At 41.4% G+C, this 26,430-nt stretch overlaps 1 protein-coding gene across 1 annotated transcript in view; it reads right to left on the reverse strand.

The window, feature by feature from the left end:
• Nucleotides 1-26,430, reverse strand: part of LOC126203053 (copper-transporting ATPase 1) — a 569,185-nt gene that overhangs the window by 9,781 nt on the left and 532,974 nt on the right. Inside the window, 1 exon segment of the mRNA XM_049937292.1 lies at nucleotides 21,360-21,524. Within this exon segment, the coding sequence (XP_049793249.1) occupies nucleotides 21,360-21,524 (165 nt within the window).

The raw sequence follows: 26,430 nt of genomic DNA on the forward strand, positions 1-26,430 counted from the left end.
TTCCCCTGCACCAAAAATATACTGTTCAAATTTGATGCCATTCTGAGCTTTGGTTCTCTTTCTACAGCATTTTGAAACTGGAACTTTAAATATGCACACCCAGTATTTTAAAAGTAACCTGACTGACTGTGTGCCCCAATTTATTACTATTGACGAAAGATGGCTCAGCTACTTCATGCAAGAAATGAAACAGCAATGAAAGCAATAGGTGAAAGTTATGGTTCTAAAGAAAAGGAGTATGGAGCCAATTCTGTTTGCTGATACTAAGATTATGGCTGATACTCCTGCAATACAAAAGGAGCTATTTTTACCCATTACCTTGAAAAGGCTAGCACAAGCCTCCTGGATGAAACAAACGTGTAAAAAGAATATGCCATTCAAAAGAAAAGGAAAATAAATCATCTTCCAATAAGAAAATTCAGCTGACAATGGGAAAACTGAGGGAGTTCCTCTTTCAAACATGAATTGCTGCAACATCCATCTTGTTTACCAGATTTGACAACCCATGAATTCCCACATGCAGCAAAATCTGTGGCTGGAAAACTGGGTCTAATAATGATGTCATGGTAACTGTAGATGGGTTTCAAGTGTGAACTGTCATTTCTTTTGTACAGACTGAGGCAACATCAATCCTTTTAGTTTTAGAAGAAGATAGTTTTGGGTTCCTAAGATGGGATACATGTGAAATAACGTGAAGAGTCTATTTGTGAAACAAATAAGCAATATCTGATGGCATCATTTTACTTACATGAATAGGAACACATGCATTGTTGGACACTATGAGAAGGATCTGCTTTAAAATAGTCGTGTAGTACAGTGAAACCTCTATATAACATTTTTCAAGGGACCACAAATTCTGAACACTATATAGAGGAAAACACTATAAAGAGGAAGGCTTCCAAATAATAATTATAGGGAATTACTGAAGATCGGGATACCACTAATCAGCTTTGACAAATGGTGCCATATATGACATTTTAAATGTTCACAACACTGTAATATGATATTCATTGCAAATGATCAATGTATGAAATTATTAGTTTTTTGTAATTAAAACGTGAGGCCCGGTAGGTGGATGGGTGAAAGTAAATGGCACCAAAAAGATCGCAAGCAGAATGTGCGTCACATGTCACGTGACCAGGTTCTGACGCTGACATGTGAAACACGCTGAGCGCAGGCTTTCCGAGCCGGTGCAAACTGTGAATCCACAGAACGGAAAATGATGTGTCTACATCCAGTCACTTAAACATTATAAAGAGATAAATAATTGACCAGGGTTCCAAAAATGTGAGCGTTATATGGAGGAAATTGTAATATTGTTTATATGGACTTTTAGTCGGGACTGAAAAAAACATATGTAATATAGAGGAAAACATTATATGGAGGAACGTTATGAAGAGGTTTCACTGTAAATTCATTTACAAAATGAAGGAAACAGTTAGTCACTTTTTCAAGTTCAAAACCAGTCATCTGTAAACTATTAGATATCTTTTCTGCTGTGATACCTGGTATTGTTTTTGGGAGAAATCAGTGAAGAGAGGGAATGTCAGTGCAAAATATAAACAAATTAAAAATATTACTGGCCCTAAAGATGAAGTCATGAGGAATGACTGCATAAGACTGAGCAGAACCTTTATACTGTCACAGTGCCATGTAACAACACGACTTATTTGCTTGTATGCCATTCATTTTCTTAAAGGTGATCCTTCACGTCTGCTAAGCAATGTGTACACAGTCTGTATATATCAGTAGTGTGATCTCTAGGTGTGCCAAAGTACTGCTTGTTACCTTCTCAATTTTGAAGATTTACATATTGTTTCAGATTTGCCATTGCTGTTACTCAAAGTACACCTTACACTAAACACTCTTTTGAATAGTGAAATAATTAGCTACGCGAGTAGGCATAAAAACTATTGTTTTCACTTAATAAAAATTATGTTTTTTAGAAGTGGACAATTTATGAGCTTACAGACTGAATGTTATCGGCCATCTTTGTTCAAGGTTGCAGCAGTTTGCTGTTCATGTCCCTATGAGAATTTGCCACTACAGCCTGAAAATATACCACAGTGTGAACCCCATTTCCTATACCATCAATGTCAAATTGTATTTATATTTTTTAGATGGTATCAGTATTTACCATCTTTATAATGTTAGTTCAGCCAAAATATCACAGTCTCAAAATACTGAAAAATGTGCCACAAATTTAGATAATAAAACAATTCAGATCTGCAAGAGATTAGCTGACAACTATGGTGAACAGTCTTTCAGGCTTAAAAGTTCATAATATGAAACATCCAGTAAGTTGGAGCTTCATGTAATTTTATCATCAATTTTATGGTTTTATGTATGCTAACAATAAACTTGTTGGAGATGTCTTATTACTACCATGGGTAAGAACATAAAGAAAGCCACACTTACACACAAATGCTCATGCCAAACTGGAAAAAGTGCTAGTGAAGGGTGGCAGATAAGTACTTGTAAATTCTATGTTTATTACAATTAGTCCAATGTTAAGCCATTTATCAAATGGGGTACCACTAAAGGAATGACAATCTTTCCATAGAAATAAGAAAAAATTATGAACATATTAACAGTTACATCATTTTTTGTAACCACAATGTGGAAAAAAAATATGACTGCATAATCTCACTAGGTAAATTTACTTCAGAGTTTTATTATAACAGAAATTAACACAGTCCAAATAAGAGATTATTAACAGACTCAATGGGATGATAACCACAAAAATTTAAATCCGACAGTGTCAGTATTATCAACACAAAAAACACAAGAAGCATGTGCTTTTAAAATCAGCAGACTTCAGTACGTGATGCAATTGGGAACACCATTCTCCACACAAGGCACAAAATACCAACTTACAGTTCACACCTTCATCCCACAGGGGTTTTGTCCTCTTTCCTGTACAACAAAAAGCTTGATCACCTGCTAAATAATATCCAACACTTCAATTGCTGCAAAGTATGAAAAACACACACACACACACACACACACACACACACACACACACACACCCCAGAGTAATATTAATCTCACAAGCTGCATACTACCTCAGTATAAACTGTTATGCTTGGAAGTACAAAAGATGCAAAAATACCAACAGTTTGCCTCATCAGTGAATATTTTTTTTTTACGAAAGTATATCACAGTTTCTGTCTTCCAGTGGTGTAGTTAGTTAGTTCTACATTCCACAGATAATATGCACAATATTTTTAACTCAGTAATCTACTGTAAAAGACGGATAATTGTGCTGTTGTGTCACATTTTGTCATATTAACAGAATCTTCCATCGGTTCTTGGTAGAACAACATTATAATAAATGAAAAGCACATAATAATGATTAACAAATTATTTTGTATATATGCCTACATGCTGATCATTTACAACAGCCCCCCCCCCCGGTCTCCCCGCATATATATATATCCAGACACAAGCAGACTGTATGTGTGTGTGTGTGTGTGTGTGTGTGTGTGTGTGTGTGTGTGTGTGTGCGCGCGCGCGCGTGTACACCTGTCCTTTTTTCCCCCTAAGGTAAGTCTTTCCGCTCCCAGGATTGGAATGACTCCTTACCCTCTCCCTTAAAACCCACATCCTTTCGTCTTTCCCTCTCCTTCCCTCTTTCCTGATGAGGCAACAGTTTGTTGCGAAAGCTTGAATTTTGTGTGTATGTTTGTGTTCATTTGTGTGTCTGTCGACCTGCCAGCACTTTCATTTGGTAAGTCACATCATCTTTGTTTTTAGATATATTTTTCCTACGTGGAATGTTTCCCTCTATTATATATATATGGAAACATTCCACGTGGGAAAAATATATCTAAAAACAAAGATGATGTGACTTACCAAACGAAAGCGCTGGCAGGTCGATAGACACACAAACATACACACAAAATTCAAGCTTTCACAACCAATGGTTGCTTCGTCAGGAAAGAGGGAAGGAGAGGGAAAGACGAAAGGATGTGGGTTTTAAGGGAGAGGGTAAGGAGTCATTCCAATCCCGGGAGCGGAAAGACTTACCTTAGGGGGAAAAACGACAGGTATACACTCGCACACACACACACACACACACACACACACACACACACACACATATATCAATCCACACATATACAGACACAAGCAGACATATTCAAAGACAAAGAGTCCGCTAATTTCAAGTTTCCGCCACTCATACCTCACCTGTCATCCAACAACATCTTTGCCTCTGCACTTCCGCCTCGACTGACATCTCTGCCCCAACTCCTTGTCTTTGAATATGTCTGCTTGTGCCTGTGTACGTGCAGATGGATGTGTGTGTGTGTGTGTGTGTGCGTGAGTGTATACCTGTCCTTTTTTCCCCCTAAGGTAAGTCTTTCCGCTCCCGGAATTGGAATGACTTCTTACCCTCTCCCTTAAAACCTACATCCTTTCGTCTTTCCCTCTCCTTCCCTCTTTCCTGATGACGCAACAGTTTGTTGTGAAAGCTTGAATTTCGTGTGTATGTTTGTGTTTGTTTGTGTGTCTATCGACCTGCCAGCACTTTCGTTCGGTAAGTCACATCATTTGTGTTTATATACCACTTTGTGTAAAAAAATTAAAAAAAGAACAGTAGTTTGTAATTACAAATAGCAATTAATAGCATCAGCCTGAAAACAGATTGCTGAATGATACATATATAATAAAAATGACATTTGTACAGGATTCAGAATTTAGCACAGTATTTAATTAGCCAAGTATAGATAGTCAAGTTTCAGAAAACTTGAAAAATGCATCTCGAGTGGCCTTACCATAAGAATCGCCGTAACAACTGTGCAAAATAATTTATGAAACTCCTAGATCATCAAAATCTCATTTGTCACAGTCATCGTCACCTGGTTACAAGTGTGGCATCTTCTGTCATGACAACTTGCTTGACAGCACAGAAGGAACATATTACAGAGAATGACATTGCTACAGTCCTCACTTCAGCACTCAGTACGACTTACATTCTGGTCACCAAGAATATTATTTCATCAACTGACAATGTGTGTAAGAATAGAATGATTGTGAAAGAATTTATGGAGCATAAAAAAGCAGTTGGCTACTAAACCCAGACAACTAAATTAAGGTGCATTTTATTCACAATAAAAATAGTAAAATGCAGAACAAAGCTTTAAAAAATAGTTTCCCGTATGTCGAACATCTCCTTAACAGGTCAGCTGGTAGCAGGATCCCTTTGGTGCCATGCATTCAACTTGTCTTTGAGCCAGACATCATCTGAATGTACAACTGACCTACTCCAGCCTTAGTGTGAACAATTAGCTGAAGGTGCTCATCTACGAGCAGTCACCTAGTGCCGACCCTTCTGAATCCGGCGAGGCGAGATCATCTGGTGGGTGCTCGACACTGTGGCCAGTCATTGAAGATCCTGGGTTCAACTCACAGTGCCTGCTTGTTTCTGCCAGCTGCCATGTTCTGTAGCCGACCTTTGCTTGCCAGGAGCCTTGTTATGCTGTGCAGCTGAAACACTACTGGGTGAATGAGGACACCAATGCTTCAAGCTGCTGCAGCACTGCCACAGCATACCATCGGGGATGTCACGAGCTCATCCAGTGCACGGATCCTGGATTGCAGTCCTCTAAGTGCTATATAGTGGCATCAGGTAATAAAAATGCGGTCTCTGAGTAGAAAGTCTCAACTCCTCACTCACCGTAGTACTAGGGAACCCATCGCACAACTTCTGCATGTGCAACAATGTTGCCATGTTATGATCCCTAGTAGAGCATCTCTGAAATCCTTCAAAATTGCTCATTTAAGTATTTTGCTACAAGTCAGTCATTTTATAGTTCTGTTGTGTACATAGTTCCGTGTAGTCAGCGCGTACACAACTTTCCCACTAGAGCGCACCCCGCTAAGCACAACAGCGCAGGCACAGCGCTCGTCCGTCTCCGCACTACGAGATGGCGTTGCCTTAGAGACGGACCAAATTCTGCTTCCGCCGATTAATATGTAACGCAGCCAATGAGATTGCTGCTAACATAGAACCTTTTCTCCTCGCGGATCACACTCACACAGTGACACATGAACGCGTGAGGTATTATAACGAGTGTACAGACCTCCGATTAGTCAGTCTGCATTAGTCTGCACCAATCTATAGTCAAGTTTCAGTCTGCACCTAATAAGATTGCCATATTCCTGTACATAGCCATGAAGATAAATGAATAGACACTTTGTCAAGTATCAGAGATATGTGAGAATAAGATTAACGTACCAGGACCAAAGGACTTCAGACTGTCAATTATAAACAGCATCCAGAATCAAGTTATGTAATGTCTACACTTTTTATTATTTTAATAAATGTGTGTTAATCAAGTTCTGTTTAAAGTTGGTCACCGTCAATCTGCTACTCTAAGCGTGCAAGTGGCATTTCTATCATCTGACCTAACGGCAGAAGATAAACATGCCACGATAAGACCACGAGACATTTCTGACACTCGCCTACTTCATTAGAGTGACAAGTCAAATAACCTGATGGTGTGTGTACCAAAGGTCTTACAGTACACACACCACAAGTTCATAGTTAGTTTTACACACTGATGGGATGTAATGCCCAAAACAACTTTATTCAAAATTAGACAGCAGCTTTCCTTACTTCCCTGAATGACAGCTATCGCTAAATGTGGGTGAATGTGTGATAATGCCATTAAACCACAGAAAAGACACAGCAGAAACTCATGACAACATTGGTGGTGAATCTCTACAGCATCTCATGTAGTTAGAAACATTGGTTCCCACCTGATCAACAAAATTAAACAACATCAGGTCTGGTTAGTATTTGAATTGGTGACCCTCTGGATATGCAGGATGCTGTCGACTCAGGACATCGAAGTTGTCAAAATGGGGTCCAACCGAAAGATTTGCACTCGGTTGGTGGGTCATACAGAGTTCATTTACTATGGTGTGAAATGAAATGGAATCAAAGTGTGAAACTACAGGGTGGCACAGATAAAAGCGTAAAGGAAATGCAGTGAAATTACAGAAACAAGGAGCTGAGGTTGACTTACCATTTATTTACAATGAAAAAAACACTGAAAAAGACATTTTGAGAAGATGCTGAAAGTGACCACCTGCAACATCAATATACAGCTGCGCACGCCTAAGCATTTTCAAATATACCCAGTGTAGAGTTCGGATATCAATGACAGCAACTTCATGGCTGCAGTTGTGTTTCACTTCCTGTATTGTGTGAGGATTTGTTTCATAGACCTTGCTCTTCAAGTGTTCTCACAGGAGAAAAATCACATGATGTTACATCCAGCACACATGGTGGCCATAAATGTTTGCAGGCAGTATTATCCTTCATGTTCAGTGAGCTGAGCATAAAATGTATCAAAAATTTCCATACATGCAACCACATCGAACACCAATGTTTTCATCATGGAGGGTTCTCTGTTGGCCAGCACTTCATGTTCTGTGAATTCACATGACCAGAAAATGAAAGCATGCTTCACCACTCACATAATGGAAAGGGTCTAACAAATCATAGCTCTCAGGTTTTCAAATCTCATACAGTGCAGTCACAACAGTCAATCTATCCTCCTCATTCCATCCAGTAAGTCTCCTCTGACCTTGGGTTCTGGGTGACTTTTCTGAACTGTACTCCTTTCCCTAAACCTCTCCAGTCATTTTCCTTCACCCTTCTTCCATCCCCTTCAACTCTTCTGCCAAGAGGAGGAATCACTATACCTGAAAGTTTGTAAAATTTAAACCATTTTGTGTGTGTATGTTCCCTTGCCACCACTTGGTGAGTAAATTTTTTACCTATCCATTTAAATTATGTTGTCAATAAATTATATTGTCAATAATTATAAATATTATATTGTCAATAATTGATTAAATCATTGTAAATGTTATTCAAAAGCCACGTGCAGTAATCTACAAGCTTTGACTATCATCCTTCCACAACTGCTGAACTGCTGTAGAACTCTCACACAATATGGCTTCAAATTAAGACTTTTCAATATCCTCTGGCAACTCCTACAGACATGTGCCTTCTTTGGGCTCTGAATAATTCTTTGGAGAATCTCTACAATCACTTCTGCTTATACGGAAGGAATTCTTTGTCATTTTACTTTTTGCACAAATCCATAGGTGAGCAAATTTTAATACAGATTCCATATTGCTCTCTCTCTCTCTCTGCTGATAGTCCTCTATCTGGATACTTGACCCTGGAAATTTTGTGAGCTTTCTTAATCGAACCTGTTTTCACATATGCTTCCACAATTTCAATTCTTTCTTCTATCGAAAAAGTCATTTTGCAGACCTCAAAGAGAAACGCCTAACTTCACCGATGAAATAAACTGAAGAATGTTAACAATCCATTGTTGCTGTGTACTCTATTTCAGAAGTCAAAATACTGCATTCATACTCAAAGGAGCAAAATAACTGATGATGGTCAAAGTAGTGAGGATATAAAATGTAGACTGGCTATGGCAAGTAAAGAGTTTCTGAAGAAGAGAAATTTGTTAACATTGAGTATAGATTTAATTGTCAGGAAGTCCTTTCTGAAAGTACTTGTATGGAGTGTAGCCGTGTATGGATGTGGAACATGGGTGACAAATAGTTTAGACAAGAAGAGAATAGAAGCTTTCAAAATGTGGTGCTACAGAAGAATGCTGAAGATTAGATGGGTAGATCACATAACTCATAAGAAGGTACTGAATAGAATTGAGGAGAAGAGGAATTTGTGGCACAACTTGACTAGAAGAAAGGATCAGTTGACAGCACACATTATGAGGCATCAAGAGATAACCAATTTAATATTAGAGGGAAGTGTGGAGGCTAAAAATTGTAGAGGGAAGTGTGGAGGCTAAAAATAATAGAGGGAAACCAAGAGATGAATACACTAAGCAGTTCAGAATGATGTAGGTTGAACTAGTTACTCAGAGATTAAGGTACTTGCACAGGACTGAGTAGCATGGAGAGGTGAATCAAGCCCGTCTTTGGACTGAAGACCACAGCAACAATAACAACAACTCAAAGGTGGGCCAAGCTACTTATAACTGTGCCACCCTGTAATAATGTGAAAGACAAATTGGTCCAGATGATTCTTGGAAAATGCAGTGTATCTGTTAAGGAATGAATACAGAATGCTGTTCCATTGAGTTACACCAGTTTTTGGCAGCAGACAGCAAACATTGTATGAATTTAAAGACGCACTGCTAGAATCAGAATACATTGGTATATGTACTACAAAGTGTTACAGGTGCTCTCAGGGGATTTAAATGAGAATTTATGGAAGAATGATGACACTGTTCAGGGGAACCATGTTGGGTAGATTTTTTAAAAAACTGGTATTGGATGCAGTCAGTGCAGCAAGTCTGCCATTTTATTGTCTGTTCCTCATAATGATCACAGGAAAAGTTAAGAACAAAGTATTTAGGCTGTGTAGTCAGAGTGTCTGGACATACATTTCTGATTTAATAATTGCATGACCTCCTAAGGTTGCTGTCTTAGAAAAATGAATAGCTAAAAATAACAATTCTATGTGGATGACATTTTATTCAGACACAAGTATATGTACTTTGATCATAACTGCTGTGTCATACACTTGGGAGAGATTGACAAGGCCATGCAAGAACCTGAAATTTTTGCAGGTCTACAATCTTACAGGCAATGGCCTTGCCACAGTGGATACATCAGTTCCCGTGAGATCACCGAAGTTAAGCACTGTCGGGCGTGGCCAGCACTTAGATGAGTGACCATCCAGCCACCATGTGCTGTTGCCATTTTTCGGAGTGCACTCAGCCTCATGATGCCAATTAAGGAGCTCCTCGACCGAATAGTTGTGGCTCCGGTCAAAGAAAACCATCATAACGAGCAGGAGAGTGGTGTGCTGACCACACGCCCCTCCTATCCGCATCCTAAACTGAGGATGACACGGTGGTCAGATGGTCCCGATGGGCCACTTGTGGCCTGAAGACAGAGCGCTTGCAATCTTACACATAGATCCCACTGTGGAGGTGCTGGACTCCATTCTACAAGGTACTGTTTTATTCAGTTTAACACTGGCTACAGAAACCTATGCACTTTGTAACTGCCTAGGTTGTTTTGAATGTTGCTACAATCACAGGCAGCAATAGCATAATGAATCAATCACTGGCAACAATAGCAGAATGAATCTACCACTCTGCAGCTCAATGTGTTCTGCTTCAAAACTTGCCGACATATTATAACATCAGCAATGGCATATGACAGACTGACATTTGTTGCCAATTCTATTACATTTATATACTGAAGATCCCAGCTGAGAATGGAAAACAAAACTTTAACAGATGGGTTCTGACAATAATATAAATGGTAACAACTTTGTCTCAATGTCTCATTTTCTGATAATCTTAATAGTTACAAATTCTGAAGATATATACATACAGCAAATACTGTCTGAATTGGAAAATAGCAATAAAAGTTTTTTTTTTTTTTAAGTTTAGATGCATGGTACAGAATACATGGTATTTTGTGATCCATTCCAAGTCTGCTGTAAGTTGTTTATTAATAACAAATCCCTTAAAATAATCAGCCAATTTACCTTTCTTGGTTTCACAATGTCATCTCTTGAAGAACTTGATATTGGAGCAAAAGTAATATCATAGAATGTATGAAACAATAAATATAGCACCAACAAACACAATATGGAAGGAAAAAAAGTACTGAAACTATACAAGAATATGGCAGTTCTAGCAGGTTTTACAGTGCTGAAGTGTGGGCCCTTACTAGTGTGGTAAAATATGCAACACAATTTTTGCTGTATTATTTATTGGATAATTTGTATGGGTAACAAAGGAAGAGACAGAAAGGTACATATCAGGCACTCAACATTTACAGTTTAAAAGACAAAATCTTAGAATATCATGAAAAACGAAAATTCCATATAGAATATTTGCCAAAATTTGTCTCTAAGGTACAAGCCTTGAAGGTTCCACAGAGTATAACTGTGCAAGCACCATATTAATAGAGCACAGAAAGTCACAGTCGTTTGGAACAAAGACATGTGTGCAATAAAACCATTTCATTTCTGCAGATATCACGATGAAGGACATCAAGGAAGAGGGAAAAGAAGACCAAAATGTTCTTGTATATGCGGATGAAACCACCATTTGGGGTGAAACTGACAAGGAGGTACAGAGGAAACTGGATCTGTGGAACTCAAACTTCAAAGAGTTAGGTTGATTGTGAATAAGAACAAGACAATGCAAATGAGTGGCACAACCGCTCCATGTAAGTTATCTTCAGAGGGAAAGAAGATCAAGAATGTGAACAATTTACATATCTTCATAGTGTTGGGGCAAGTGATGGGAGCACTGATCTTAAAGTTCTGAATATGATAACCAAAAGATCCAAATATTTCAAGCTGGGAAAGAATGTCCCTGTATGCACTAAACTGGCCATGTTCATAAATTCCCTGCTGCACATCGCATCCTATGGTATCTACATAGATAACCAAAGAACACATACATGAACAACATACTTATAAAATGAATTTTTTAGGTCTGCTCTACAAAAGACAATGAGAAGCAAGATCAGAAACAAACACATAAAGAGAGAATTGCGATTAACTAAAGGATTCGCTACTGCTTTGCCATCTTGCCTTACAATCTCAGGCTACGCTACTGATCAATTTCTCAAAAAAATCTACATTCCAAAAATTAACAAGTTTGCAAAAGTGTTCTGTTCTCTTTCTGTTTGTGCACATATGATATCATATGCCACATCGTTATTACATTACAGGATGGAGCCGTCATCTGGTATCTGTAGTGCAGTGGAAGTGCACACATTGAGGGGTCAGAGTACAGACTGACTGATGTGCTCTGCTTGTGTGAAACATACACAGTGAGAGTCATTCACGATCAGTACTCAGACAGGAATGCAGCAGGACAACAGCCAGTAGATGTCTACAAAAGAGGTGGCTGGACCAGTTTCAAGAATAGCCTGAAAGGCCAGGAGAGGCATTGGATGCCATGTTGAGGAGGAAATCTACCAAGATGGAGACAGATGGAGGCAAATAATTCAAAAACCTGGCTTGTCAGGTGGAGTCTCCAGTGTAGGTGGTTCTGCAGTGGGCAGACCAAAGGGAAGCTTGAATGATCCAGTCTGAATTCCACAAAAGTTTGCTGGATTAATACATGCAGAAGAAGAAGAAGAAGAAAAAGAAGAAGAAGAAGAAGTGAGAGTCTGGAAAGAGGGAGAGAGAAGTGCCTATGAAAGACAAGGGTCCAAATTCAGCTCCTGCTCCAGAATGCAGACGGTCACATATTAGCAAACAATCTGAGAATGGTGCATGAATATAAAATGACTACAACAGTTGTATCAGTCATTGCTCATGGAGTTTTTTATTAACAGCATTTACAACTTTTAATTTTTCAATCATTATCAACAGTCCTATAAAACAAGAAATAATATACAAAAACACAAATGGAACATTACCTTAAAAATTAAATAAACCCAAACAACACACCCCATAAAATAATAAAAAGTGACACCATAATGCTTTTTGTCAATGACAATCAGATTATGGTAGGAATTAGCTTGGATGCATGAGTTGTTAAGCTGATTGTGTGATAATTCTTGCACTTTTCAGCTCCTACAGGCTTCACGACTGTGTGGACGATATTTTTCCGAAAGTCAGATGGTATTTCACCAGATTCATACATTCTGCACACCAATGTGAATAGACATTTTGTTGCTGCTTCCCCAACCGATTCTAGAAATTCTGATAGAATGTTACACATCCTATAAATTTCCTTCACTTCATGTCTTTGGTCATAGATTTTTTGACATCAGACTGCCGATTTTGGTTTATAATGACCATCTTCAGATCTGTTTTATAAAAACATGTTCTAAAGTACTGCAGCCACAGTGGCATCATCAAATGTTAAACACAAAACTGTTCTGGACTGTTGCTTTGAACAGTAGTGTTACTAACAAGATGACTCTTGCATATTCTGTTTTATTTATTTATTATTTATTTCTTTATTTTTGACAATGCTGGTGCTAATTTTGTGTTTAACATTTGATGATGAAACTGTGGCTGCAGTACATTAGGACATGTTTTTCTAAAACAGATCTGAAGATGGTCATTATTGACCAAAACTGGTGTTCTGATAACAAAAACAATTGTGACCATAGACACAAAGTAAAGGAAGTTTATTCTATATTCGGGTCACTGTTTTATTCGTGACCATGTACAGCTTGTGTTACATATCCTTTCTGTCTTATTTGATCTTAAGTCTTCCAAAGCTCTTTTAAATTCTGATTCTAATTCTGGATCCCCTATCTTCTCTCTATTGACTCCTGTTTCTTCTTCTATCACATCAGACAAATCTTCCCCCTCCTAGAGGCCTTTAGTGTACTCTTTTCACTGATCCACTTGCTACTCTTCATTTAACAGTGGAATTCCCATTGTACTCTTAATGTTACCACCCTTGCTTTTAATTTCACCAAAGGCTGTTCTGACTTCTCTATATGCTGAGTCATTCCTCCTGACAACCTGTTTGTTTTTCATTTTTTCGCATTTTTAAAGCAGCGATTTCATCTTAGCTTCCTTTCACTTCCTATTGATTTCATTGCTCAGCAACTTGTATTTCTGTATTCCTGAATTTCCCTTAACATTTTTGTACTTCCTTCTTTCATCAATCAATTGAAGCATTTCTTCTGTTACACACGGTTTCTTCACAGTTACCTTCTTTGTACCTATGCTTTTCTTTTCAACTTCTGTGACTGTCCTTTTTATAGATGTCTAAGCCTCTTTGACTGAACTACCTGCCGAACTATTTCCTATCGCAGTATCTATAGCCTTAGAGAGCTTCAGGGGCATCTCTTCAGTCCTTAGTCCTTCTGTATCCAACTTCTTTGCATATTGATTCTTCCTGACTAATCTCAAACTTCAGTCTACTCTTCATCACTACTAAATTGTCATCTGAGTCTGCATCTGCCCCTGGGTATGCTTTACAATCCAGTATCTTATTTTGGAATCTATGACTGACCATGATTTAATATAACTGAAATCTTCCCATATCTCTCAGCCTTTTCTTGTGATTCTTGTAGAGAGTATTCACTATTACTAGCTGCAATTCATTACAGAACTCAATTAGTCTCCTTCCTCTCTCATTCCCTGTCTCCAGCCCACATTCTTCTGTAAATTTCTCTTATACTCCACCTCCTCCTGCAACAACATTTCAGTCTCCCACGACTATGAGATTTTTATCTCCCTTTACGTACTGGATTGCCGTTTCAATATCCCCATACACTTTCTCTCTTCATCTTCAGCTTACAACATCGGCATGTATACTTGAACTATTGTTGGTGTTTGTTTGCTGTCGGTTCTGATGAGAACAACCCTATCACTGAACTGTTCACAGCAACACACTCTCCGCCTCATCTTCCTATTCATAACAAATCCTGCTCCCATTATACCATTTTCTGCTTCTGTCGATATTACCACATACTCATCCGACCAAATATCGTTAGCTACTTTCCATTTCACTTCACTGACTCCCACTATATTTAGATTGAGCCATTGCATTTCCCTTTTCAGGTTTTCTAGCTTCTCTAGCACATTCAAATTTCTGTAATTCCATGCCCTGTCTCGTAAAACATCATCCTTTCATTTGTCAGTCCCCTCCCAGAGATCTAAATGGAGGATTATTCTGGAATGGAGAGATCATCTTGATGCTTCCTCAATTACAGGCCATGTGACCTGTAGATACACACTGTGTCTTTAATGCAGTAGTTTCCATTGCCTTCTTGATCCTCATGTCATTGATCTTGCTGATTCTTCCACCCTTAGGGGCAGTTTCCCACACCAAGGGCAAGAGAGTGACTGAACCTCTGTCCACTCCTCCATCCTCTTTCACAAGGCCATTGGCAGAATGAGGGTGACTTCTTATGCAGGAAGTCTTTGGCTGCCAATGCTTATGATTTTTATTCAAAATTTAAGCAGTGGCAGGGTTTGAACCTGGGACCGAGGGTGTTCTGATTACCAATCAAAGACAGTACCCCTAGACCATGGTGAAACACCTTGAAGTGGAAGACTAAATGAAATTTCATGGGTTGACAGGGCATATGATGTTAGTCAATGATTACCTAATGAAGTCAAATTTACAAAGAACTTGGCAGTATGTGTACACTTCTCAGTGTAACATTGCACCCCCTCTTGCCTGGACACACACACGGATTCGGTTGGGAAATGGTATCAAAGCCATTGTGTCCTCTCCTTAGGCAAACTGGCGGGCAACCTTTGATCCTTGATATCCTACACAATGGAGTGGGACAGAGCTGATGTCTGAGTTGATCCCACAAGCATTCAATTGGGAACAGATCTAGGGCTCTTGCCGGTCACGGAAGTACCTCGGCATCACGTAGACAGTTCATATACATGTGTGGACAAGCACTGCCCTGTCGAAAAACGGCACCACAGTACTGCCACTGGAGAGGTAACACACGATGATGCAGGATGCCATTATACCATTGGAGTCCACTCATTTACTACCAGCCATGACCTGATGTCGTACCCAATGGTTCACCACACCATGATGGCAGGAGTAACACGACAGTGCATGTCCCATACGTTGGAAGAATGGGACACCCCCCAGGGAGTTGTCATACACGCAAACAAGAGCAGAACTGCGATCCATCTCTGAACACAATGTGATGCCGTGGCCTGCTGCTCATTCGTGACACTTCTCCAAATGCAGCTGTTGTGTTGTGATGTCGATTGCAATAATTGCCTAGTCTGCCCACTGCTGGCCTCTGACCAATGGTGTTGGGTTGCACAGAGTGATTCTGAGAGTGCATTACTTTTCCTCAGATGGCAGGCAAAGATGTGAAAAAGTATGATGTTCTTCGTGCACAATACAGTGAGCCTATTCTGTGACGGTTGACCAGAACCTTGACTACAAGCACATCTGCCCACAAGCTGCAATGCAGTCCAACATCAGGCCACAGTCACATCTGTATGTTGCACAAATCTGGATAATTGCATGATTCCGTTCTTTTTTCCCCCTAAGGTAAGTCTTTCCGCTCCCGGGGTTGGAATGACTCCTTACCCTCTCCCTTAAAACCCACATCCTTTCGTCTTTCCCTCTCCTTCCCTCTTTCCTGATGAGGCAACAGTTTGTTGCGAAAGCTTGAATTTTGTGTGTATGTTTGTGTTTGTTTGTGTGTCTGTCGACCTGCCAGCACTTTCATTTGGTAAGTCACATCATCTTTGTTTTTGGATATAATTTTAATCACATATACAAGTCAAATTATATTAGCGTCAACGTACATATGTCTAGGTGCTAGGCACGCTGCCAGATGTACCCACTCATTAAGGGTGGGATGCCATCCACAGACACTACACTTACGATTTATACGCTAGTTATCCTTCCTACAATGTTGTATTGATCAGGCATGTGGTCTACGACAGTGGATGAAGACCTGATAAAACCTTCAGTCACTATAGAAGGATCCTCTGAACACAACAGGGATCAACTGATACAAACCACTGATGTTAATGATCTAGGCAAACAATTAATGTATCTGTACATCAAGGGGAAGTCTCTATAGGATGGCTTCCCTTCGTCCACAAGCTCATTCATCAGTTATGCACTAAACAGCCTGACAGATCAGAAAAATGACAAATCTTTACAGTTAACAGACATTTTAGGATACAACTCACTACAATCATTCATACAAATTGCCATTCATATCCTTCAAAAAGCGTGATCTTCAAAAAAATCATTAAGCAAAACTAGATATCTCGTAAGCATAATACTCTGGTGCTACTCTGATATAAATAAGAAAATCACCACTCAGCTCCACTCGATACTCTAGCAAGAGCCTCGAGGATGTGCGAAGCAGCAATCAGCTAAGAACATTATGGTACCAGTTTTAATTTATTTTGGTAGTGCTGTGAGGTGTTTATTTAATGCAATGCTAACATTAGTGTTTTGTATGCTGTTCCCTGTGTTGCAGAGCTATTAGTGTGACGTTTGGTTTGCGGGGTGCTCAACTGCATAGTCATCAGCGCCCGTACAAAGCCAAAATTTTGACACAATTTTTACACAGTCCAATTAGCCTCTGTCACAAATGATGATAATGGTGGTGGTGATGAAATGATGAGGACAACACAAACACCAAGTCCCCAGGCAGAGAAAATCCACCTCAACTTCACACAGGTAGCACTAAGCAACAAGTACAAGACGACTCATTTGGCGCACTGGTAATTTTGTTTACAAACTACTGCAAAGAGATGCGATTGAAATTGAGGAACAATGTTAGGTAAGTGAATATCGTCACTTTCATAAAATTTAAATAATTTAACCAGTGCACGACAGGAAAGTCGTCAGGAGCAGTAGTGTTACACGTCCCACATTTAACTTCCGCCAGCCGGTGTGGCCGTGCGGTTCTAGGCGCTTCAGTCTGGAACCACATGACCACTACGGTCGCAGGTTCGAATCCTGCCTTGGGCACGGTTGTGTGTGATGTCCTTAGGTTAGTTAGGTTTAAGTAGTTCTAAGTTCTAGGGGACTGATGACCACAGATGTTAAGTCCCATAGTGCTCAGAGCCATTTCAACCATTTTTTTAACTTCCATTTGGAGTGACAACTTGTGGTAATGATGTAAGCAGTGAGCTACTGTGCCACACACTCTGTTTGACTGCATTGCCAATTTGACACGAGCTACAGTCACAGGTCGCTGTGGAAGTTGGCAGTAGCTTGCACTGGCCTGGCACTCCAGTCAGATCTCCTACATCCGTAAACCTTCCTTGTGAATCATTCTGTCTATCAGTAAAAACCATATCAAAATCCCTACAGTAGTTCCAGAGATTATCCTGAACATACAGACAGAAATCATAGCAGGGGGCTTTAATTTATATACTCTGTCTGATCAAAAACATCCACACACCCCTCATGGAACTGATTACAAGATGTCACAAGAGGCAGATCCACCAGTATGAAAGGACCAGGGAGTATAGTGCTGTCAGCAGAAAGACAGTGGCAGCAGAATGGGTTAGTCAGGAGAGTTTGGTGATTTCCAATGTGCTTTAGTCATTGCACATCACGTGAGTAATAAATCCATCAGGGACATTCGAACGCTTCCAAAGCTGCCCAAGACGACTGTCGGGGATGCGACTGTGAAGTGGAAAAAAATGAAATGATCCTACGGCACTGTTGGCCGGGAGACCCCATGTGGGGTGTTCGGCCGCCGAAATTGGAAGTCCTTTTTAGCTGACGCCACTTCGGCGACTTGCGAGTCAATAATGATGATGAAAGGCACACAACACCCAGTCATCACGAGGCCGAGAAAATCCCTGTCACCGCCGGGAATCGAACCCGGGACCCCGTGTGGTGGAAGCGAGAACGCAAGACCACGAGCTGTGGACTGTGAAGAGGAAACTTGTAGCGACAATCACAGTTAAATGAAGACCTGACAGATATCGTGTAGTGATGGATAGGGATTTTCGATCATTCTGAATGGTGGTTGTAAAAAAGCGCATCAAATCAACAGAAGGAGTCAGTTGTGAGTTCTAAAGTCTAGCTAGCACAATGACTGTGTAGGGAGATAAAAATAACGTGGTACAACGGCCGAGCAGTTACTCATAAGCCACACATTTCTGTAGTCAGTGGCACTTGATGGCTGAGATGGTGTAAGAAACGGCGACACTGGACAATGGATGACTGTAAATGAGCGATTTGGAGCAATGAATAACACTGTACCGTGAGTCAATTCACTGGATGGGTTTGGGTTTGGTGAATGCCTGGAGAATGGTATGTGCCATCACGCAATGCCAACAGTGAAGCATGGCGGATGTGGTGTCACGGAATGGAAGTGTATTTCGTGGTTATGGTGTGGTCCCCTTATTGTGCTTAAGAAAATGATAAATGGAGAACTATTTGAACAAATTTTAAAGCCTTGTGTACTGTTTAAAGGACAGGAGCAGTTCACGGGCAAATGCTGGTCGTATTAGCATAACAATGCACCGTGCCGTAAAGCAGCAACTCTAAGCCTACGGTTTATGGACGGTAACACTTCTGAATTGGACTAATGTGCCCAGAGTCCCAACTTCAATCCAACGGGGTTACAACGTCCAGCACACTCGGCCACCTGTATCCCTGATTTCGGCTCTTGAGGGTGGATGGTTTACCACTCCTCCACAGACATTGAGATACATTGCTGAAAGCGCCGCCAGCAGAGTTCAAATTGCCATTACATACGAAGGATGGACACACCTCACATTAATGTCCACTAATAGGTGCCACGGTATTTTTGATCACGTAGTATATGTGTACAGATTCATAATGAGTGAAAAATCGAAACAGGTGTAGGCAATACATGAAAATACACTACTGGCCATAAAAATTGCTACACCAAGAAGAAATGCAGATGATAAACGGGTATTCATTGGAGAAATATATTATACTAGAACTGACATGTGATTAGATTTTCACGCAATTTGGCTGCATAGATCCTGAGAAATCAGTACGCAGAACAACCACTTCTGGCCGTAATAACGGCCTTGATACGCCTGGGCATTGAGTCAAACAGAACTTGGAAGGCGTGTACAGATACAAATGCCCATACAGCTTCAACAAGATACCAAGTTCATCAAGAGTAGTGAGTGGTGTATTGTGACGAGCCAGTTGCTCGGCCACCATTGACCACACCTTTTCAATTGGTGGAGATCTGGAGAATGTGCTGGCCAGGGCAGCAGTCGAACATTTTCTGTATCCAGAAAGGTCCGTAGAGGACTTGCAACATGCGGTCGTGCATTATCATGCTGAAATGTAGGGCATCGCAGGGATCGAATGAAGGGTAGAGCCACGGGTCGTAACACATCTGAAATGTAACGTCCACTGTTCGAAGTGCCGTCAATGCGGACAAGAGGTGACAGACACGTGTAACCAATGGCACCCCATACCATCACGCCGGGTGATACGCCAGTATGGCGATGACGAATACACGCTTCTGATGTGCGTTCACCGCGACGTCGCCAAACACGGGTGCAACCATCATGATGCTGTAAACAGAACCTGGATTCATCCGAAAACAACCGGCCGCTGGTGGCCGAGCGGTTCTGGCGCTACAGTCTGGAACCGCGCGACCGCTACGGTCGCAGGTTCGAATCCTGCCTCGGGCATGGATGTGGGTGTTGTCCTTAGGTTAGTTAGGTTTAAGTAGTTCTAAGTTCTAGGGGACTTATGACCTCAGCAGTTGAGTCCCATAGTGCTCAGAGCCATTTGAACCATTTGAACCATCCGAAAACAAGACTTTTGCCATTCGTGCACCCAGGTTCGTTGTCGAGTACACCATCGCAGGCGCTCCTGTCTGTGATGCAGCGTCAAGGGTAATCGCAGCCATGGTCTCCGAGCTGATAGTCCATGCTGATGCAAACGTCGAACTGTTCGTGTAGATGGTTTTGGTTTGCAAACGTCCCCGTCTGTTGACTCGGGGATCAAGACGTGGCTGCACGATCCGTTACAGCCATGCGGATAAGATGCCCGTCATCTCGACTGCTAGTGATACGAGGCCGTTGGGATCCAGCGCGGCGTTCCGTATTACCCTCCTGAACCCAACGACTCCATATACTGCTAACAGTCATTGGATCTCAACCTACGCGAGCAGCAATGTCGCGATACGATAAACCGCAATCGCGATAGGCTACAATCCGACCTTTATCAAAGTCGAAAACGTGATGGTACGCATTTATTCTCCTTACACGAGGCATCACAACAACGTTTTACCAGGCAACGCCGGTCAACTGCTGTTTGTGTATGAGAAATCGGTTGGAAACTTTCCTCATGTCAGCACGTTGTAGGTGTCGCCACCGGCGCCAACCTCGTGTGAATGCTCTGAAAAGCCTATCATTTGCATATCACAGCATCTTCTTTCTGTCGGTTAAATTTCGCATCCGTAGCACGTCATCTTCGTGGTGTAGCAATTTTAATGGCCAGTAGTGTATTAAGAGCATCGATTGATATGAACTATGATGATAGTGAAACTTAAAGAGCTCACGGATGGTCTGCGCCAACAACATGGCAAATATGAAGGAAGAATAGAAACTGGGCAGAGGACATAACCGACAGCTAGAAATTGCTCGGTCAGAGGCCGGCAGAGACATCCGAGGAGAAGAGTACGGGTAGCTGACATTGCCAGGGTGGAGTCATGTACCTGTTAATGGTGCCTGGACTTGGAGGAGACGGGAAGCTGGCGTTGTCAGGGTGGAGGAGTGTCCCTGCTGATGGTGGAGCTGGAGAAGGGTGGAGGAATGTACACACTGATGGTGCTGCTGGTGGAGCTGGAGAAGACGGAAGACGGTAAGCTGGTTGTGCCAGTGTGGGGGAGTGTACCTGCTGATGGTGCTGCTGGTGGACCTGGAGAAGACGGGCCGCTCGATGTCGTCGAGGCCGCGGTGCACCGAGATGGAGTCGAGCTCGGACAGGGCGGCGGCGCGCGCCCGCATCGCGCTGCTGTACTCTGCCGTCTGCAGGGAGGCGCGCGTCGGCTTCCGGTACCTGCAGAGCACAACACACTGTCAGACCCCCTCATCACCAGAGAGACACTGTCTGGTTTCCAGCACTTCAGGTTTCACAGAGAGAAACCAGGTAACTATCACTCTGTACGCTGATCCTGCACACTACTCTACACTCGTGACCGAGTGTCAGCCCTTTTTTATAGTTGTTTACTGTGTGAAACCACTTTCATCAAGTAGACTACGTAGTTCATCATTTGTGTGCACAGTGGAACCAGAGTTGCCGCAGACTGTGGTGCAACCGTGACGTATAATGGTAGCTACTGAACTCTAGAGGACATCTCCAGCACTGTGTACAATGGCACACATTTTGCACTTCTCCCGTCTGAGTTTACCCCAAGCTTTTTGTCTTCTCGTTCTTGTTTGTAATTGTACACCTCGGAGGACTAGTTTTTGTTGCCAGCAAGTATTCCACAGACAGTTAAAGCAGAACAACTTTGACAATACTCACACACTCGTACATCAAACACGGCTCACTGATGCAGCTACATATTAACCCGTGTACAGGCTTTTAATAGCACATGAATTTTAGCTATAACTTAAAATCCCGACGTCTTACAACATTTCTGACTGCAAAATCGGAATCGGCGCACTCTACTGCATAGCATTCGCGTTATTTTCACCCAGTAGTTGCGTAGTGTTATTAGAGTGTCTACTACAAAAAAATCACCTGGTTCACGAAATTAATTCTTAATTTGAAACTTCCTGGCAGATTAAAACTGTGTGCCGGACCGAGACTCGAACTAGGGACCTTTGCCTTTCGCGGGCAAGTGCTCCACCAACTGAGCTACCCATGCACGACTCCACGACCCGTCCTCACAGTTTCAGTTCTCTCTTCTACCAACTCTTGCCCGCAAAAGGCAAATGTCCTAAGTTCGAGTCTCGGTCCGGCACACAGTTTTAATCTGCCAGGAAGTTTCGTATCAGTGCAGACTCCGCTGCAGAGTGAAAATCTCACTCTGGAATTCTTAATTTATTTCTAGATTTTCTATACTGCGTGACGTAGTAGTAATTTGTAAGAAATTTTTCTCTGTATGCACTGGCATTTAAGGGTCGAATCACTCCCTCTTCTCTTCCATGGAATCATAAGAATGTATGCGCTGCTTACTCTGACCAGTGAGATACATGCTACATTACCACCCAGATAAATTACGAAGTGGCCGGGCGCCAGTAGTCCGTGACAATAATAATGAAAGGAAGATGGTGGCAACGTATTACGTTGTTTTCTGGTATGACTGCAGTGAGTGCCAGCATAGTTTCCAAAATTGCTGCCATTGCAAGTCTTGTGGAGGCATCAACGTGTTCGTCAACAACAAGAGTAAATAAAACTCTGCAGAGCAGCTGTTACAAAATTAAACGGCTAAATGAAGCTGCACACGTTCCTGTGAAGCAGACGTCGACATGGCATGTACGCAATACTGTGCAGCACACTAAGAAGACAACCGCGACTTAACAGACATACAGAGTTAGGCATGTGGTTTTCGCCTCTGCGTTGCTAATAGTAACTGTCTTTCAGAGTACCACAAAATTTGAACAATCCATCGTTTAGAAGCGGTTTCGCTTTTAACAACAAAAGTAAAATTAGACTTTTTTTTCTGAAAATGCTTATTCTTATGATAATTTGACATGTACTTGACTGAACCTAAGCTAACAAAGTAATAATTTTAGCATATATTTAGAGACCTTCGGAGGAAAGAGAACCACTTGTATGAATATCAAGGAGCTCAGATGCAAACCCAGTTCTAAGCAAAGAAGGGAAAGCAGAAAGGTGGAAGGCGTATATAGAGGGTCTATACAAGGGCGATGTACTTGAGGACAGTATTATGGAAATGGAAGAGGATGTAGATGAAGATGACATGGGAGATACGATACTCCGTGAAGAGTTTGACAGAGAACTGAAAGACCTGAGTCGAAACAAGGCCCGGGAGTAGACAACATTCCATTAGAACTACTGACGGCCTTGGGAGAGCCAGTCCTGACAAAACTCTACCATCCGGTGAGCAAGATGTATGAGACAGGCAAAATTCCCTCAGACTTCAAGAAGAATCTAATAATTCCAATCTCAAAGAAAGCAGGTGCTGACAGATGTGAAAATTACCGAACAATCAGTTTAATAAGTCACGGATGCAAAATACTAAAGCCAATTCTTTACAGACGAATGGAAAAACTGGTAGAAGCCGACCTCGGGGAAGATCAGTTAGGATTTCGTAGAAATGTTGGAACACGTGAGGCAATACTGACCTCACGACCTACCTTAGAAGAAAGATTAAGGAAAGCCAAACCTACGTTTCTAGCATTTGTAAACTTAGAGAAAGCTTTTGACAATGTTGACTGGAATACTCTCTTTCAAATTCTGAAGGTGACAGGGGTAAAATACAGGGAGCGAAAGGTTATTCACAATTTGTACAGAAACCAGATGGCAGTTACAAGAGTCCAGGGACATGAAAGGGAAGTAGTGGTTGGGAAGGGAGTGAGACAGGGTTGTAGCCTCTCCCCGATGTTCTTCAATCTGTATATTGAGCAAGCAGTGAAGGAAACAAAAGAAAAATTCGGAGTAGGTATTAAAATCCATGGAGAAGAAATAAAAACTTTGAGGTTCACCGATGACATTGTAATTCTGTCAGAGACAACAAAGGACTTGGAAGAGCAGTTGAACGGAATGGATAGTGTCTTGAAAGGAGGATATAAGATGAACATCAACAAAACCAAACCGAGTATAATGGAATGTAGTCGAATTAAGTCGGGTGATGCTGAGGGAATTAGATTAGGAAATGAGACACTTAAAGTAGTAAAGGAGTTTTGCTATTTGGGGAGCAAAATAACTGATGATTGTCGAAGTAGAGAGGATATAAAATGTAGACTGGTAATGGCAAGGAAAGCGTTTCTGAAGAAGAGAAATTTGTTAACATCGAGTATAGATTTAAGTGTCAGGAAGTCTTTTCTGAAAGTATTTGTATGTAGCGTAGCCATGTATGGAAGTGAAACATGGACGATAACTAGTTTGGACAAGAAGAGAATAGAAGCTTCCGAAATGTGGTGCTACAGAAGAATGCTGAAGATTAGATGCGTAGATCATATAACCAATGAGGAGGTATTGAATAGGATTGGGGAGAAGAGAAGTTTGTGGCACAATTTGACTAGAAGAAGGGATCGGTTGGTAGGACATGTTCTGAGGCATCAAGGGATCACCAATTTAGTATTGGAGGGAAGCGTGGAGGGTAAAAATCGTAGAGTGAGACCAAGAGATGAATACACTAAACAGATTCAGAACGATGTAGGTTGAAGTAGGTACTGCGAGATGAGGAAGCTTGCGCAGGATAGAGTAGCATGGAGAGCTGCATCAAACCAGTCTCAGGACTGAAGACCACAACAACAACATATTTCATTACTGGTACACGAAGGCGACGAACGAGTCTCTTGTTTCAGTAGACTACCCGTGGTAACTGCGTTTGCTGCAGCGCCCTAAGCCTTCTATTCTTATACTGTGAGAGACTACTGCGAAGAATGGCGGTATTTCTTTACACGTTGGCTACGCCCATTTCTGAATGAAATGTCCTTCCCACAAAAGTCAGAACATACACTGAAGCGCCAAAGAAACTGGTATAGGCATGCGTATTCAAATACATGGATATGTAGCAGGCAGGATACGGCGCTGCGGTCGGCAACGCCTATAGAAGACGACAAGTGTCTGGGGCAGTTGTCAGATCACTTACTGCTGCTACAATGGAAGTTTATCAAAATCTGAGTGAGTTTGAACGTAGTGTCCCATCGCACGAGCGATGGGACACAGCATCTCCGACGTAGCGATGAAGTGGGGATTTTCCCGTACCATCATTTCACGAGTATACCGTGAATATCAAAAACCCGGCAAAACATCAAATCTCCGACATCGCTGCGGCCGGAACAAGATCCTGCAAGAACGGGACCAACGACGACTGAAGAGAATCGTTCAACGTGACAGAGATGCAACCCTTCCGCAAATTGTTGCAGATTTCAGTGCTGGGCCATCAACAAGTGTCAGCGTGCGAACCATTCAGCGAAACATCATCGATATGGGCTTTCGGAGCCGAAGGCCCTCTCCTGTACCCTTGATGACTGCACGGCGCAAAGCTTTACGCCCGTCAACACCGACATTGGACTGTTCATGACTGGAAACATGTTGCCTGGTCGGACGTGACTCGTTTCAAACTGTACCGAGCGGATGGACGTGTACGGGTATGGAGACAACCTCATCAATCCATGGATTAGATTAGATTAGTTTTTCGTTCCATAGATCCGTGCTGAGGAGATCCTCGTGGATGTGGAACACGTCAATTTTTTTTAAGCTGAAATAACAATACCAATAGTATGAATACATACAATACATCATTTGTTTCTATTAAAAAATTCGTCAATCGAGTAGGAGGAGTTGGCCACTAGTAAGTCTTTCAGGCTCCTTTTAAACTGATCTTTATTTGTAACTAAATTTTTTATGTTTGCTGGCAAATTATTGAAGATGAGTGTTCCTGAGTAGTGGACCCCTTTTTGAACTAAAGTAAGTGCTTTTAAGTCTTTGTGCAGATCATTTTTGTTCCTGGTATCGTATGTATGAACTAAGCTGTTTGTTGGAAAAAGAGATATATTATTTAGGACAAATTTCATTAAGGAGTAAATGTACTGAGATGCAGTAGTTAGTATACTCAGTTGTTTGAAGAGCTTTCTACAGGACGTCCGTGAACTTACTCCACAAATAATACGTATTACACGCTTTTGAACTCTGAAAACTTTTATTTGACTTGTAGAGTTACCCCAAAATATTATACCATATGACATTATGGAATGAAAGTAGGCAAAGTATGCAAGCTTCTTCATTTTTATATCGCCTATGTCTGCTAACACTCGAATTGCAA

The sequence above is a fragment of the Schistocerca nitens genome, chromosome 9 (assembly GCF_023898315.1).
Source record: "Schistocerca nitens isolate TAMUIC-IGC-003100 chromosome 9, iqSchNite1.1, whole genome shotgun sequence".
Lineage (NCBI taxonomy): Eukaryota > Metazoa > Arthropoda > Insecta > Orthoptera > Acrididae > Schistocerca > Schistocerca nitens.